At 46.2% G+C, this 17,070-nt stretch overlaps 2 protein-coding genes across 4 annotated transcripts in view; both read right to left on the reverse strand.

Annotated features, from left to right (window-relative positions):
* The window catches only part of PDCD2L (programmed cell death 2 like), a 28,870-nt gene extending 19,158 nt beyond the window's left edge, over positions 1 to 9,712 (reverse strand). The window contains exons 1-5 of one of the 3 annotated variants that reach the window (XM_046683847.1): positions 9,168 to 9,712; positions 8,901 to 8,992; positions 8,697 to 8,757; positions 7,049 to 7,422; positions 5,969 to 6,079 (exon numbers count right to left, since the gene is read on the reverse strand). In XM_046683847.1, coding sequence (XP_046539803.1) covers positions 5,969 to 6,079; positions 7,049 to 7,422; positions 8,697 to 8,757; positions 8,901 to 8,992; positions 9,168 to 9,275 — 746 coding nt within the window. In that variant the 5' untranslated portion in view covers positions 9,276 to 9,712. Of the gene's footprint in view, positions 1 to 5,968; positions 6,080 to 7,048; positions 7,423 to 8,696; positions 8,758 to 8,900; positions 9,068 to 9,167 lie in introns of all 3 variants that reach the window. The other 2 variants (XM_046683846.1, XM_046683845.1) reach the window with 2 other exon arrangements.
* A 2,310-nt stretch (positions 9,713 to 12,022) lies between these two features.
* Positions 12,023 to 17,070, reverse strand: part of GPI (glucose-6-phosphate isomerase) — a 24,113-nt gene continuing 19,065 nt past the window's right edge. The window contains exons 10-18 of the mRNA XM_046680985.1: positions 16,586 to 16,646; positions 16,133 to 16,176; positions 15,846 to 15,998; positions 14,792 to 14,921; positions 14,562 to 14,638; positions 12,988 to 13,116; positions 12,692 to 12,767; positions 12,540 to 12,606; positions 12,023 to 12,428 (exon numbers count right to left, since the gene is read on the reverse strand). Of these exons, the coding sequence (XP_046536941.1) occupies positions 12,293 to 12,428; positions 12,540 to 12,606; positions 12,692 to 12,767; positions 12,988 to 13,116; positions 14,562 to 14,638; positions 14,792 to 14,921; positions 15,846 to 15,998; positions 16,133 to 16,176; positions 16,586 to 16,646 (873 nt within the window). The 3' untranslated portion in view covers positions 12,023 to 12,292. The remainder of the gene's footprint in view (positions 12,429 to 12,539; positions 12,607 to 12,691; positions 12,768 to 12,987; positions 13,117 to 14,561; positions 14,639 to 14,791; positions 14,922 to 15,845; positions 15,999 to 16,132; positions 16,177 to 16,585; positions 16,647 to 17,070) is intronic.

Consider the following 17,070-nt stretch of genomic DNA (forward strand, 5'->3'; position numbering starts at 1 on the left):
TGAAATTATACTGAGTGAAAGAAACAGACTCCCCTCCACCCCCAAAATAGTATATCCTGTATGACTTCATTCATATAAATTTACAGAAAATGTACTAAGTTATAATGACAAGAAGACTAGCAGTTGCCTAGGAATGGGGGCGGGCCACAGGACAGGGCAAGAGAGAGACCTTACAAAGGAGTATGAAGAAACTTTTAGGGGGTGACAGATGTTTATTACCTTGATTATGGCAATGGTTTCACGGGTGTATACACATATCAAAACTTAGCAAAGTGTATGTTTTAAATACGGGCAGTTTGCTGTATGTCAACTGCACTTCAATAAAGGTATTTAAAAATGGTTGTAAACACACACTTCACTAAAGAAGATATACAGATGACAAGCACATGAAAAGATTCTCAATGTCATTAGTTATTAGAAAAATGAAAATTAAAACCAGAAGGAAATACCACTATCATCTACCAGAATGTTTAAAATTAAAAAGATTGACAATATTTTTTTTAAACCACCACCAGGCTAAGTTTTTCACTGACAATCACTCTTGTACTCAATGTACTTTAATATTTGCAAATTTAGCTCTTATTTCATTTGGGGGAAATTCCCTATTTTATCTTTGAATATTATTTTTGATCCATTTGTTCAGTTCTCTATTTTGGATACCAATTATCCTTATAGTAATTATCTTTATCAATCTTCCATATATATCATCTTCTGATTGCTTTCTTTTTCTTCTGCTTTCACTGGATTACCTCAAGTCTTTTCTCTAAATCAGTACTTTGATTTTCAACCAAGTCTATTATGCTCCTTATATTCTAACGTTATTAGATATGTAATGGTCTGTGGCTTGGTTTCCTTAGCAATTCAAAGCTACTTTATTTTCTCACCTTTAACTCTTGATTTTATTGAATTCATTTTCTTATGAAGTTGTTCTACATTTTGAAAAACCTGCTGGGTTAATGTGTTCCTTAAATTATGTTTTCTTCCAGACATGGTTCTCAGTTCATTTTTGTATGTACTGTTCATGTCTTTAATTTTACCGCCCACATTACGATTACATGAGTGGCATACCATTTTTCATCTAGCTCATGCCTAAGGGGGCAACTCTGTTCAGAGCATCCATTTGCTCCTAAGTGGTATGTGGGATTTCTTACTGATTTCAGGTCAATCTCCTATCTGAGGTCTGTTCTTTCCCCTCCTCTCCAAGAGTATGTTTCATTTCCTCTACTTCTCTGTAGATGGTAAAAGACAGAGAATTGGGGTAGAGACGTAGTTCTGCTAAGACCTGTAGTTCGCAATCTTTACTAAAACACCTGGGCTTTGCTTTTACTTGTGAGACGGTGTAAAATGTCTTATACGTCAGGAGAGATCCCACTCTAATGGGGGAGAAATGGCTCTTGACACCCCTATCATCACTCTAGGCTCATCACAGAACCAGCACCTTTTGCTTCTGAGAGGCAAACCCTAACTCCCTGTGCCATCACCCCACCTCACCCAGTTCTTTGGCCCACAGCCAGTTCCACTACCCCCCACACCAGACGATAGAGACTCTCCTCCTGTTTGCTTCTGTCCAGATTCAGGATTATTACTCACAATTCTCAGGATTTTGTGGATTAATCAGTATATTCTGCAGAGGTGAGAGAAGAGGGCTGCATGGTTAGAACTTGAACTAAACCATACCAGAAATTTCTGTACCTTTCTCTGTGAAGAGTAAACTAATTACTTACGTAAATACATGTGAAACACTCAGAAATGTATTAGACAGTTAATGATATTATATCCTGGGCTGCCAGTTTGAATTTTATGGTACTAAGTCCCTTTCCTTATTTCACTGCTGATGGAAGGGATTTTCTTTTTGATATTTACTTGGTTTTTCTATTTTATTTTTGGCTGACTTTTAGCTCTTAGATTCATTGTGTCAGCTATTAGGGGAGAAAGACCATTTGACTTCACTCTGCCTACTTTATCCCAATCCATTTTTACAAGTTTTCACCATGTTGCTAACTATTTTTATACACTATACCTGCTGGCAATGTCATTTCCTCTGAGGCCAACCTGACATCCTACTTAAAACAGCTCTGTTTTATTTTCCTCATCTATCACTTCCGGAAATCATGCAACATGTGTATTTATTTTTAATCTCCCTCACTAGAATGTAAAATCTATAAAAACATGGACTTTTTGTCATTTCCTGCTGTTTCTGCAGCATCAATAATAGTGTCTGGCATTTAAAATAGACTCACTAAATATTTGTTGGACGAATGAACACGCTTTACCTCACTGAATCCTCCCAAACATCCTGTAAAGTAAGTATTAGGCTCATCTTACAGAAGGTTAATTCAGGGGCCAGCCCCAGGGCCTAGTGGTTAAGTTCGGCATGCTCCACTTCAGCGGCCTGGGTTCAGTTCCCAGGTGTGCACCTGTACCACTTGTCGGCAGCCAGGCTGTGGCAGCAACCCACATACAAAATAGAGGAAGACTGGCACAGATGTTAGCTCAGGGCGAATCTTCCTCAGCAAGAAAAAAAGAAAGAAAGAAAGAAAGAAAAGAAAAGTTTAAATAAAAAAAGGGTAATTCATCTCCCCAACCCAAGTCTTCTAATGCCAAAACCAAGGCTCTCTTCATCCCCACCTTGTTTGAAAAGGTGTTGGCTCCACCAAAGACTCATGAAGTACCTACTATACACAAGCACTGTGCTTTGCATAAGAATTACATACTGTCCTCACTGCCAAAGAATTTACAGAAATCAGGTAATTCAGCAGACCCTTGTCCTAAGATCATGAAGAACGCATAAATATGCCAATGCTACTAACAGAGCCTAACAGATCTCTGCTTCCCCAGAACACTGCATAGTGGATTTCAAACAATAGCCAGTGTTTGTAAATGTCTCACAGAGTATTCTCACTCATCACCTCATTTAACTCTCACAGGATTCCTAGGAAATAGGTAGTTATATCATCACCCTCATTTTAGAGGCGAGGCACTGGGAGAACAAAGGTTAAGTGACTTGCCCAAGGACCCACAACTAGAAACGGAACACCTCGGCCTTGAACTTCCAAGGCCTTGGGTTCAATATTCTATGAGCACTTGTCATTTACTACAAAAGTAATATGTCTTCAATACACAAAACTTGTAACGTAGAATGCACAGAGGAAACAAAATCAAAGCTATTATCAGTAACAAAGATTTAATTGTAAAGATGTAGATTAAATTGACGAGGACACACACTGCAGTCCGAGAAAAATCAAGACCCCTGTGCTCCAGATAACAGCCTCCTAAACCCCCATCTCCAGAACAGCATCAACACTCGTCCAATTTCACAAGCCAGAACCTCAAAACCACTTTTGCTGCCTTCTAATCTTTTACTCTCACATCCAGTGGCCACCAAGACTTGCCATTACACGAACATCTTCCATATTTATCCTCTCCTTCCCATATCCTCTGCCATGATCCAAACCCTTTCACCATCTCTCACCTGGATTCCTTTCCTCTAATCTCAGAGCAAACATATCATTCCCCTGGCATTCACTGGTTACACAATAAAGTACAAACTGTTTAGTACGAAATGGACTGAAAACATACTAGTCAAGCACCTAATCCATGCCAGTACCAGGTACCAAGTATGGGGAGCACCTAGTCTGGCAAGGAAGGAAGACAACAAGGGTGTATGTCTTTCTAAAGGAGGTCAAGATATGGAGCTGTGGAAGCAAAGGAGAACGAACAGTCTTTCAGCCAAGCTACTGTCACTTCAGACACCTTGACGTCCAGCTCACTCAATTGCCCCCACTCCATCACTATGTACTTGGGTACCTTTTTCTTTAGTCAGTGACCAACCTGTGACTCAGAGCATCCTTGCCCTTTAGTCCCTCCAGCAGGACTGAGGGCCCAAGTCTGTCTCTCCTGCATGATGCCTTCCCTGATGCACCAAGGCAGAGGCCTCTGATCCCTCCGCTGTGCTCCTGGACACTTGCTCACAGCTCTCCTGGGCACTCGTCATAGCGTATAGTGTTGTCCGCTCCCTGACCAGGCTAGGTACTTTTGTGGCCAGCACCAACGGCAGTGGTTATGGTCGTCCTCCCACCCCAGCACACAGTAACTCAGCCCTTCAGTAGCAGGGCCTCAGTGTGGGCAATGAGTCTCACTGGGGAAGAGGCCCCTCCCAGAGGGTGGTCTCCAGAAACACCGTCACTACTGAGGTAGCAGATGCTTAAACATATGTGTTCAATCTGAAAATTCTGTAGAAGGTATCATAATTTGGGCATGCTTTCATGAGGGCACGTGTGTTATGAGATTTCTAGTTGCCATATCCAACTAAAACAAGGAGAAAAAATAAACCGAATTTCACCAATAAAATTAGGATGTAGGAATCACCAGTAAAGCCTGACTTTGTAACTAGGTAGTAAAAACTACAGTTAAACAATATACATCAAGAACCTTTAAACTTCAAATCTTTGATCCTGAATTTCACTTCTAGAACTAGATCATGGGAAAATCATAAAAAATTCTAGGATTTATGAAGGGGATGTGTAATGCAGAATTAAACTGTGAAACAAACTAGATGGGAGCAATTAAATACCCAACAATATATCCATAAGGAAGGTCAAAAAACAAACAAATCAAGAAAATTAATCATAATAAAGGGCTGATTTCCTTAACATCATAACAGATCCTAGAAATCAGAAGGACCAAGAAGTTACGGAAAAATGGGAAAGAATATGAATAGACAGAAATGATTCAAAAACATAAAGATGCTCATAATAAGAAAAAAGCAAAATAAAATTATACTAAGATGCCCTTTTTCACCTTTTATTGGCAGAAACACAAAAGCATGAAGCTCACACTTACAAATTATCAAGCTATGGGAAGATAGGCACTTACACATCGCCAGTAGGAATTAAAGCTGACAGGAGAGCAATAGGAATTAAGGTCCAAGAGAGTCACTTTGGAGCTATCAATCAAAATTACAACTCCACATACCCTTTCGCTTAACTATGCCACTTCAGAGAACGTAACCTTCAGATACGTGTGCATACATGCAAACTGACATAGGTACAAGGTTGTTCATTAGCATAAGTTATAACAGCAAAAGTTTAGAAACAACATTAAATGTCTATCAACAAGGAAAACAGATGAGGGACTAAACTACTATGAAGCGCTTTTTTTTTCCCTGAGGAAGATTGGCCCTGAACTAACATTTGTTGCCAATCTTCCTCCTTTTTTCACTTGAGGAAGATTAGCCCTGAATTAACATCTGTGCCAATCTTCCTCTATTTTATATGTGGGTTGCCACCACAGCATGGCTGACGAGTAATGTAGGTCCATGCCCAGGATCTGAACCCATGAACCTGGGCTGCCAAAGCGGAGCACGCCAAACTTAACCACTATGCCATGGGGCTGGCCCCTAAATATTTTTTTTTTAAAACAAAGCTCTCAGTGTACTAAAGAAGATACAGTACTCCCACATACAGTGTAGAGTTAAAAAAGCAGGATACAGAATGTGTCTAGAATGCTTCCTTTTGTGTAAAAAAATGTAACGTAATCATATTTGCTCATACATGCATAAAGAGACTCCTTAAGCACACACAGAAAACCAGCAATATTTTTGAACCTTATGAATGTACTACCTATTGAAAATTTAAGTTTAAAAAACGCAGAAAAAAACTTTTCGAGAAATTGTTATAGGAAAACCCTCCATATCTATGAATATTATTGAAAAAGAAAAAAATTATAAATACTCTATGATCCAAATTATGTTTTTAAAAAATACACAATACCTTCCTACATGCATGCATCCAAATGCATAATAAATGAGTGAACATAATATACTAAAATCTTAGCCTCTTGGTTTGGGGACCATTGTGGATTTTGGATTTCTTGTTATAATTTCCTAACACGTGTTACTAACATGTGTTTTGCTAACACGTATTACTTTTATAATCAAGAAAAACACTAAAATAAAATGTGCTTTTACCTCAAAATCTGCTCCTGACAAACAGCAATTCTCTTCATGAATTTGTAAAATATCTTATCTCCACTTTTAATTATGGTCTTCTCATATTTTTCATCACCATCACTAGGAAGACTAAAAAGAGAAACAGGAAACACTTGTGTCTATATCCAGAGAACTGCAGGATTTAGAAGATTAAACAAGATAATTTTCTTTAAAAAATAATTTTACCAAAGTAATATATGCACACAATTTAAATATCAAAAATGTAATACCTTATAACGCACAACAGTAACCCCTGCCCCACCCTTCTCCCAAGGCCTGCTCCCTGGCCATTTTCAACCCTAGGGTAATTATTTGCAATTTAAAAAGTCATTATGCCCTCTGACTCTCCATTTCTTTTTCCATTCTGGATTACTTTCAAACACTAATATGTCTTCATGCATTCCAACATTACTCTGAAAAAGCTTACAAATGAAACAGCTCTGGTAAAGAACCAGGTCATCTCTCCAAATATCCTGTTGCACTTCTTTTCTAAGAGCAAAAATGATCATTCCTACTTCTTTAGAGGGCTTTGGTTTATAAAGCCTTTCAAGACTACTCTCTCACTTGACTCCCAAACCACCTGATGAGATGTACAACAGAGATATCAATATCACGCCCATTTTACAAGTGAGGACTGGGGCTCTGGGAGGGTCTCCGAGGTCCTAGGCCGGTTCTTGAGCCACAGCCGAGCGTCAATAAACAAACGGCATTTTTCTAATTTACCTGTCTCAGCTATACATTTAAAAACAGAAAAGAAAGTTAAAGAGATAGTGAACACATCTTTCTCTGTAAATACTTGGCATCCCTAACTTCTGATGGTTCATTTTCTTGAGGGTCCTTATAAATACATCAAAGTGTTTTCAAGTTATCTCAAGGGGGGCTGATAAGATCCCCTTGTCTCTGTCTCTCTTTCTCATCCAAGAGGAGTAAAGCAGAAAGGTCCTACGCACACAAGCACTGCCTGAAAAAGTTTCTCCAGGTACCAGGGTAAAACTACACATACCTACTGCAGCAGCTTCCTGATCAAGTCACCTCTCAACCTCAGCAGCACATTCTCACCTTTGGGAAAGCAACTGTTCCACATCAATTCCTTCTCTCTGTTGATATTCCCTCAGAAGGCTATGAGCGTGATCGAGACTGACAAAGCCCCTGTAATCATCCTCATCTACGACACAGATGTAGTAGGGCAGGAACTGCGGCACCACAGAAGGCAAAGCCACTCCTTCCCCAGGAGGCGCAGGAGGAGCAGCACCCGGAACGGCATCCTGCAAGTGGAGGTCTTGGAGCTGGGCTGTCCAGTCTGTGTCTTTGGCACTGTTGGAATCATTTCCAAAATCCAGGGTAGGCTGTGGTGGAGATGCCTCCTCACCGTCACCTCCCCAGTCATCTGCACCTTCACACCAATCCTCAGCTGCGAGGCCATTTTCCTGCTTCTAGAAGAATATCCAGTGAATGAGGTTCAAGCACACTTGGGTGATCTCACCCATTCCCTACTCATCCCTTCAATTTCCTGAGCGCTGTAAGGGAGCCTTCACACCAGCCCCTTCCCCCTGGCACTCTGATTCAACTTCCTGGACCTCATTTACTCAAAAGTATGTTGGAGGTGACAAGTATTGTCTTTCCTTTCAGCGGCTGTGTGGCAGACATCGTGGTTTATTCAACCAAATGTTCCAAGCTATTTTGGTTGCGCATGCATTGCAGAACCTGGCGGAAAAGAACTACATTTCCCAGACTCCTTAGCAGCTAGGGTGCCAAATATGATCAGGAGCGAGCTAATCAGGTCCACTATAGAGAGACACAAATTTGAGAGAGACCGAAGTCGAAAGAGAGGCCACGAAGCAAAAGGCAGCCAGTCTGTAAATGGCGACAGAGCAAGGCTCTGTTGTCAATAGTTCTGACGAGGGCAGCTTCCAGCTCACCAGACCACACCTCAGCTTCCTGAGTGCACGAGAGGCAACACGGCAACTCTTAGGCCAGTTCCGAGGTGTGGTTCTGGAAGTTGTTTCTGGAATTGCCTCCTCCAACCTACCCAATAAATTAGTAAAAACCAAACTCTAAGTCTGTCTCAGCTTTAAAAAGTCAAAGAGCTTTTCTATTATGCACAAGTGAAGCCTGACAAACACAGGCAGACACCGCTGTCTTCATCTTTTTATTCCTGGTATTGCTAGCACTATGCCTGGCACATATGAAGAACTCAGGGTAAACACGAAGTGACATTTACAGGCAAAGGGAGGCTGAATTTCGTTTCGCAGCTACGAACTTGCCTGACTTTCTGCTTCAATAAATTAAGATTTCATTTTATTTTAACGTGTTTGTTATATACATATATACAAACATATATACACGTTGTTATAACGTGTTTGTTACATACATATACACACACATATATATTGTATGTATACAGTATACAATACACAGTAAGTATATTTCCTGTAAACACCTATACATGTATGACACACAACCACATATATGTATATACACAAACTTTTTCCCAAACAAAAATACGCTATGTGCCTCAAGACTTTCAGTGTAGATTAAAACAAACAACTCACAAAACCTCAGGGAAACGGCACTCTGTGGTTCAGGGATGAACAAAAACCATTCAAACGTACCTCAAAAACATGGCTTAAAGTTTCTCCCAAATGACATTCTGGAAAACATCCTCAAATTACAGCAACTCATAACAAGCTAGCCACGACCGCTTTACCTGAGCGTCCAGCGCCTCGTTCTCTCGCACCTGCAGGCACTGGGAGCGGAACACCCTCCAGCTTCGGGGTAAAGAGAAACGGCGGTGAGGGCTCCCCCGCGACCGCCCGCCGGCGGGCCAGCCCCACGTCGGGGCGCCGGGCGGCCGCCAGCTCCCGCCCCTCCGGGTGAACCCCGCGGGCAGCTCCGCCCCTTCCGCGCCTACCTGCGCGCGCCGCCGCTGCCGCACCGCGGCCGGGGACAGGCGAACACGTGCAGGAGCCGATGAAACGGGGAGCCTTCCAGCGGGCAGTACACCTGCACGACCAGGGCGAGCGGCTGCCTGCAACGTTCGCACACCGGCCTCGGCGCTGCCACGGCGGGCAGGGCGTCCTGAGGGCAGAGGAGCGCTCAGACCCAGAGTGCGCCCCGGGACCTCGCCCGCCCCCCCACCCCGGCGCCCCCCGACCCCCGCTCCGGCGCCCCACCTCACCGGAAGGCCGCCCAGCTTGCTGGCAGTCCAGGCGCCAGGCCCCGTGGGGCGGCCACGCACTGCAGCATCTCGAAGGCCGAGCAGCACTGGCTTCCGAACGGCCGCCATGACGACGGGCGCCCACGTGAAACGGCGAACTACGGCAGCCGAGGTGGGGCGCCTCCCTGCGCACGCGCACCGCTGCCCCTAAGAGCCAGCTCCGCCCCCTCAGGAACCGTTCCGAGGATGCTGTGCCGGAGCCCTACAGGGGACTGCTCCTGTCGTGGGCTCAAATCCGGCAGCCCCGGGTGCTATGCGCCTCCTAATGCGCTGCAGTAGGAAGTATGCACCATCTACTATGAAATAGTATTGCCCCAAAGCTTTACCTGAAATAAGTGGGATAATAGGATTATCGTTAACAAGAAAAAAAAAAGTCTTTAATTTTAGAGATATGATTGAAATTGAAATGATTATAAATGAACTAGTCTATCTGGGATTTGCTGGAACATGATTGGGGCGAGGGGAGGCAGGTAAAATAAGATTGACCGTGGGTTGTTAATTGTTGAAGTTGGTGTCAGGCTCATGGAAGTTTATTATATATTTGAGTTTTATGTTTGAAATTTTCCATAATAAAGCTTGTTGCAAAACATGGGTGAATTTCAAAAACATCGTGCTAAATGAAAGAATCCAGACACAAAGGCTACATGCTGGAAAAGGTGAATTTTAAGGAAAGAAGTTAAATTATTGCAAGAAGAAATAAACTTCAAATTTATTATTCTTGCTAACACAGCAAAACATCCGCCAAAATGTTGGAGCTCTCCCCAACACCAGTCATCTGTTTACATAACACTGCCTGTAACAGCCTCTTGATCAAAGTGTGATGACAGCGTGGAGGTTTATTACTTAAGAGGAATTTTCAAGATGGTAATTGCTGACACTCTCTGAAATTCAAGAGGCAATTTAACATCAGATTTGACACTGACATCTGTGGAGACCTTGGAACAATATAACAAGAAAGTGCTTGCACGTGTAGGATTTGAAGTATCTGACTTACTTCATGATTTTGTAGGGTTTGGACCTCCTGACAAACACACAAATCATCAAGTTGTGATACTATTTGTATTTTAGTCCAGAATGAAGACGTTGAAAGCTGCTTCGGTGTTGCACTGAAAAGCTGTTTGTAATGGTTAATTTTATGGGTTGCCCACATCTAGGTGTGTCTGTGAGGATGTCTCTGAAAGAGATTAGCATCTGTATCAGTCAGCTAGTAAAGATCACCCTCCCCAGTATGAGTGGGAATCATCCAATCCATTGAGGGCTGGAATAGAACAAAAAGGCTGAGGAAGGGCGAATTCTCTCTCTTCTTGAGCTGGGACCTGTCTTCTGCCGTCATCAGAGCTCCTGGTTCTCAGGCCTTCAGACTCCAGCACTTACACCCTTGGCTCCCCACCCCCCCCCCCCCCCCCCCTTTATAAGGCCTTCAGACCCAGAAGGAATTATATCCCTGGCTTCCTCGGGTCTCCAGCTTGCAGAAAGCAGATCATGGGACTTCTCAGCCTCTATAATGACGTGAAACAAATCTCATAATAAATCTCCTCTTATGTATCTCTATATATCCTATTGGTTCTGTTCCTCTGGAGAACCCTAATATACTGTTCAAGACTTGCAAGGCCCATAGTCTTGTGCCAGCTTCTCCTGCATAAGGGAAGACATGAGACTTGGCAGCTGGCCTAGAGGAACACAGTGGTCCCACTACTAAGAGATCCTTCATGTAAGCTAAATTAGCCTGAAAGTTCTGCCACCTTTAATTTTCCTCCCAGTCTGCAGACCTTTTTTGTGCTTCCTCTTTTGTAATAGAGGAAGTGCCTCTGATGGGAAAAGGCTTTCACTTTTCATCCACTACATTGAGAAAGGAGGTGGGTTAGCAGGGGCCTCAACAGAGCTCAGCTGTAAAAGAAATCTTTCACCTCTATAAAGATGGGGAAAGAAGTGGTCATTCATTTTTTGAAATTAAAAAAGAAAAAACCCATTTCACCAACAGAAAAATGAAAAGTGCCAACAATTTCTGAGTTTTGCTTTAAGTGGACATTTGGACCTGTATGGTCATTCCTTACTTTGAGCCTTTGTGGGTACAGTTTGCCTTTCCCTTATAGGAGCAAAAAATAGGAATCCTGGCTTTCCCTGTCTCGCAGAAGGCATGTGACCAAGCTAGAGCACAACTCAGAAGTGGGCGACCCAGGAGAGAAGGGGGTGAAGGCCGCCCGATGACAGGGTCGAGGGCCCCAGGGTCTTGTGAAAGGGGTAGCAGTTTCCCCATCTGGATTCTGTATCATGGTCTGGGGGGTAGGTCCTGGAAGCTCAGCCTCTAGCCTGCCCATCAGTTCTGCCCATCAACTCTTTAAATAGAATTCCTTTTCTGTTTAATTGGCCAGAAATATTATTTAATGTCTTGAATAGAAGATAAAAGGGGAATCTGTTCAAAAATCCTTCTTTCAATGTCTATCTTATAAAAGGGAAGAATTACCTGAGCCAGGAGATGGCACTTACCCTTTACCTTGGCCAGGAATTCACCCAAAACAGACATAATCTCAGCGCAGTTTTAAAACTATCCAGTGAACAGAAGTATACGATTCCTCCAAAGTCACAGAGGTGAGGAGTGGAAGAAGATGGAGAAGGGATTTGATTACAGAGGCCAAGTGCCCCTCGTGACTTTGATTTGTGCCTCACCCTACCCACTTCTCAAGGGCCCATCCTCCATTCTGGACCTGCTCATCACTTACAGTCCAATCTCAATCAAGGCACATCACTCCTCCTGCTGGGGACTCTAACTCCAGCATAGAGCATCATCTCAGGAAACAAGAGGCTGAGCCTACAACTTCCTTTGTGGCATCTTTATTTTTGTAACTGGTATATGGACAGTGTGAACATGGGTCAGAAAAATCAGCTGCACTTAATCACTTCAGCTAATTGTACAACAGAGGGAGTGTGGGCATGGAAGGAGTGGCAATTCCAGACCAGCTTCCTCCAGAGGGCTTGTGGTCCGAGCCCGCAACCAGACTGTGCTCTGGGCAGGACCAAGCAGTGCAGACTCTGGTGAGGAGGGACAAAAAGGACAGTCACAACAGGGACCACAGCCACCCATGAGTTTATTGGCTTTTGGCCTCACGCTCCTTCTTGATGAAGTTGATCAGCCCATTGGTGGAAGAATCGTGAGAGGTTACTGCGCTGCTGCCATCAAGCTCAGGCTCAATTTTTTTAGCCAGCTGCTTTCCCAGCTCCACTCTGCCAGGAAGAGGAGAAAGAATGGTATGAGGATGGTTCAAGCATTGCTAGTGAAATCCACAAGCCAACCCACAGGCATTCCCTCCCCTCCCCCTTGAGTCAGCAACTCACCCCCACTGGTCAAAGCTGTTGATGTCCCAGATGACACCCTGAACGAAGATCTTGTGCTCGTACATGGCTACACAGGTGGCAGACAGTGCACGTTAGGGCTTCACTAGCACAATCCAACCCACCCCACGCAGGGACCTTCCCCACTCACTCACCAATCAAGCTTCCAAGAATGAATGGCGTGAGCTTCGTGAACACAATTGAGTTGGTTGGGCGATTTCCTTCAAAGACCTTCAGAAAACACCCAGGAAATGTCCCCCAGTTAGTCGTGAACCCCAAATCCTCAGAAGGGAAGCACAGCCTGCCCTAGGGGCTAGGATATGCAGATCTTTAAGGACAGCCTCTCCTATTGTATAGGACAAGCCAGGCACACCATAAGCCCCCGCCCCCACGCCTTTATCCTTCCAACTCCAGGACGCCACCCAAAGCCCACTTCACGGGAAGTGCTGACCTTGTGTGGCAACAGCTTCTCTATGTCCTCCGGACTCTTTCCCGCAGCCTGGAGCTCTTTCCGAGCCTCCTCTGTTGACTTCCCCCTCATCAGGGCCTCAGTTTGGGCCAAGAAGTTGGCCAGGAGGATCTGACGAGAGAGATATCCAGTTACACTTACAATACTGTCTGGGCTTTAGGCAGAGGGACAAGACTGCCCGGCACTTCCCAGTTAAGGCTGGTCCCAGCCTGGGTCACACTGCTGGACCCCACATAGAGCTCAGCTGGAGCAAGGGTGTATGGCAGGGCACATCTGATGACACTGGAAAGTAGGTATAATGATAACTACCCTTTAAGGAATATGCACCACTTGCCAAGGGCCCTGCTAAGAACTTGACCGACATCTATCTTTTAAGATCCCGAGGGGGGTGCCGGCCCGGTGGCGCAGTGGTTAAGTGCGCACATTCCGCTTCAGCGGCCCAGGGTTCACTGGTTTGGATCCCGGGTGCGGACATGGCACTGCTTGGCAAGCCATGCTGTGGTAGGCATCCCACATATAAAGTAGAGGAAGATGGGCATGGATGTTAGCTCAGAGCCAGTCTTCCTCAGCAAAAAGAGGAGGATTGGCAGCAGCAGTTAGCTCAGGGCTAATCTTCCTCAAAAAAAATAAAGATCCTGAGAGGCGAGGCATCATCCCTTTTCTAGTTGAGCCAGTTTCCTCAAGTCAATAGCAATGAATTGCAGAAGTACAGAGGGGAAGAATCAGAATTCAAACCCAAGTCTCTGAGGCCAAAGCTTGTGCCCACAGTAACCCATGCTACTCTGTACCCTGAGATAAGGCACTATCAGTCCTCTTCAAGGCCTCTGTCAGGTTTAAGAGTTGGATGGTTTTCCCGTTTGCTGCTATAGTAGATAAGATCTTGGCTCCATGATCTTTGCCCCTTGAGTTAAGCCTGTGTATGTTATGTTACAAGGCCAAAGGGATTTTACAGATAGAATTAACGTTGCAGACCTTAAAATACGGAGATTATTCAGGTGGGCCTGATGTAATCACACAGGCCCTTAAGAGTAGGAGAGGAAGGCAAATGAGTCCAGCAGAGAGATGCTACAGAGGAGGCAGCAGAGAATTGAAGCTTGAAAGGGACTCAAACCACCACTTCAGGTTCTGAGGCAGAGGGGACCACGAGCCAAGGTAGCTTCTAGGAGCTGAGAATGACCCCCAGCCACCAGCAAGGAAAGTGGACCTCAGTCCTACCACCATATGGAAATGAATTCTGCCAACAATGTGAATGAGCAAGGAACAGGATTTCCCCCTATTGTCCCCTGGAAGGTACAGTCCTGCTGACACCTTAGCTTCAGCCGGTGGGAACCTGAGCAGAGACCCAGCAGAGCCTGCTGGACTTCGGACCCACAGAAACCAAGGTAATAAATGGGTGTTCTTTCAAGCCACTAAGTTGGTGGTGATTTGTTACGGCAGGAATAGAAAACTAGTATAACCGCCAACCAATGCATCAGGTCTTAAGAGGTCTGAGTGTAATGTGAGCATGTAATGTGAGCCTACAAGTGTGTGAGGAAGGGCTGGATGGGGACTCTTACCTTGTGATGCAAACCCTTCCTTATCGGATGCTGGGTCTGGACCGGGATGAGGAAGTCACAGGGTATCATCTTGGTGCCTGTGAAGGGCACTGCGGTCACCCAGGTGCCTACCCCAACCCATGGGAGCCACTCATATGGCCTACAGGAGAGCACCGGCCTCATGGCGAAGTCTCTGCTGGTGGTCCCTCCCCTCCCCAGCAGCACTCCCACCCAGGCCAGTTGGGCCCTACCTTGGTGGATGAGCTGGTAGAAGGCATGCTGGCCATTGGTTCCTGGCTCCCCCCACACAATGGGGCCTGTCTGGTGGTCCACACGGATGCCGGACTTGGTGATGTACTTCCCATTGGACTCCATGTCACCCTGGAATGGGGACAAAGACTCAGCCCTCCCCCTGCAAGTCCTGCTCCTTCAAGCACGGGGCCCAAATCCTGTGTGAGATGCACCAGGCATATCCACCCTGCCCTGGCCCTGTGAAGATGTCCACAGGCATGATCCTTTTATCGCCCCTCACCTGTGAGAACACAGGCTCACAAGCTTTCTGGCTTAGACCACTCTGAAGGACCCATAACCAGAAGCAGGTGGGTATGGAGGTCTGGGGAGGACCTCCCTAAGAGCACATTAGTCACAAAATTAGTCACAAAATCTTCAACTGATGTCTTAAGGAAGAGGCAGCTGGGGTCCAGAGTATACATCTTTGAGGGCTGACACCTCAACTAGTCTCTGGGCCTTGGGGAACCTTGGCCCCTCCTCCAATCATAGGATCCACCTTCAGGTGTCAGTGAACGTCAGCTATGCCTGCCCAAGGGATGCTGGGACAGATGTGGACAGGTACCCGGCACAGAATTTGGACTAGGAGAGGGGCTGCTCAGTCCCCGGGGACTCTGGAGATGCCAGAGTGGCAGAGGGCTGTGAGGGCAAAGAGGCACCAGAGACTGGGCGTGAACCTGCTTTTCTGGAGGGACAAAGGCAGTGCAAGCCATAGGCATCCTGGCCTGTGGCCCCAACCTAAGTGCAGACACACAGAGTGATGTCTGAGAAAGAAATGACCCAGCTGAGACACGTGCCCTGAACCAAACTAGGGCCTGTCTGGCCACCATGATAACCAGTCACACCCCTCCCATAGTAGTCAAACTTGGCTGACACTCAGATCGAACAAAGATTCACCATGAGATGGGAGCAGAGATAGGCCTAGAAAGTCCCTGGAGGAGCAGGAACCTGGGCACCTGGGCCTCCCAGGCCCCCCAAAGGCCCCACTGACCCCCGGCCTGGCCAGGCAGCTGGTACCTGCTGGAAGTAGGCAGCAAAGCGGTGCAGGTACTGGTCATAGGGGAGCATGGCCTGCGTCTCACACCCAAAGCAGTTGATGTACCAGATACCCAGTAAAGCCAGCAGGACGGGCGCGTTCTTCTCCAGGGGCGTTGTGCGGAAGTGCTGGTCCTGAAACGAGAACAAAGTGAGTGGGAGATAAGCAGCTGCCCAGAAGGGAAGGAGAGAGGGAGAGAGAAAGGGAGCTGGACCAACCACCTGTCTCTGGCCAGTGCCTGGCAGAGAACACAGGCCTCAGCACTTACCATCCAGTGAGCCCCGGAGAGCAGCTGCTCAAAGTTGTCAAATCCTGCAACACAAAACAGCATCAACGGAAATGACCATGCCCTATGCCCTCCTGGCGGTGGACGGAGCTTCTTCTGGAACCAGGGAAAAGGCTGGATGTGGAGCTAGAGGACACAGGACCCAGGAGGACGTGGGCCTGCAGAAAGTCTCTCTATTCAGAGTTGACCCTGAGCGGAAAGGCGGGTCTGAGTCCATCTAGGATGGGATATGAACAGGACCGCAGTTGTGAGGGGCAGAGAGTAAGGTCAACCTGAAAACCCAAAAGAAAACTCGGGCCTGCCCTCCTGACCTGAAAAAAATGTTCCAGCCAAGGGCAGAAAGGCCTGTGGCCTGTAGGGACAGGAAGGTGTTCAAGGACATGAGACCCTCACCCAACCTTAGATTGTCTCCAAGGCAGAAACCCGCAGACTCACCGACGTGCAGGGCAATGGAGAGTCCAATGGCGGACCACAGCGAGTAGCGTCCTCCTACCCACTAGGAGAGACAGGAAAAGGTGCTGAGGAAGGGTTGGCACACCCCGCCCCCCGCCCTCCTGCCACAAAACTTGCCCCCTGAGAGCAAAGCTCTTCCACAAGGACAGCTCAGGGGGCCTGGGCCCAACCACCTGAGGGAAGCAAGACAGCACGCCAGGCACTGGCAACTCTTTGGGCTCACCAACAGGCAAACTACACACGGGACTGACCAGAGCCACAAGATTCAACCAAAGACCTTACCATGGCTGGCCCTGCCACCTCAGTCACAGACACCAAGCATATCATACCTGTGCCAGCCCACCTCTTCAGAACACAGATAAACCCAGCGCCTCATACCTGTGCCAGGCCCACCTCTTCAGAAACCGACAGACCCAGTGGCTCATACCTGTGCCAGGCCCACCTCCTCAGACACCACGAGACCCAGC

Source organism: Equus quagga, chromosome 13 (assembly GCF_021613505.1).
Source record: "Equus quagga isolate Etosha38 chromosome 13, UCLA_HA_Equagga_1.0, whole genome shotgun sequence".
NCBI lineage: Eukaryota > Metazoa > Chordata > Mammalia > Perissodactyla > Equidae > Equus > Equus quagga.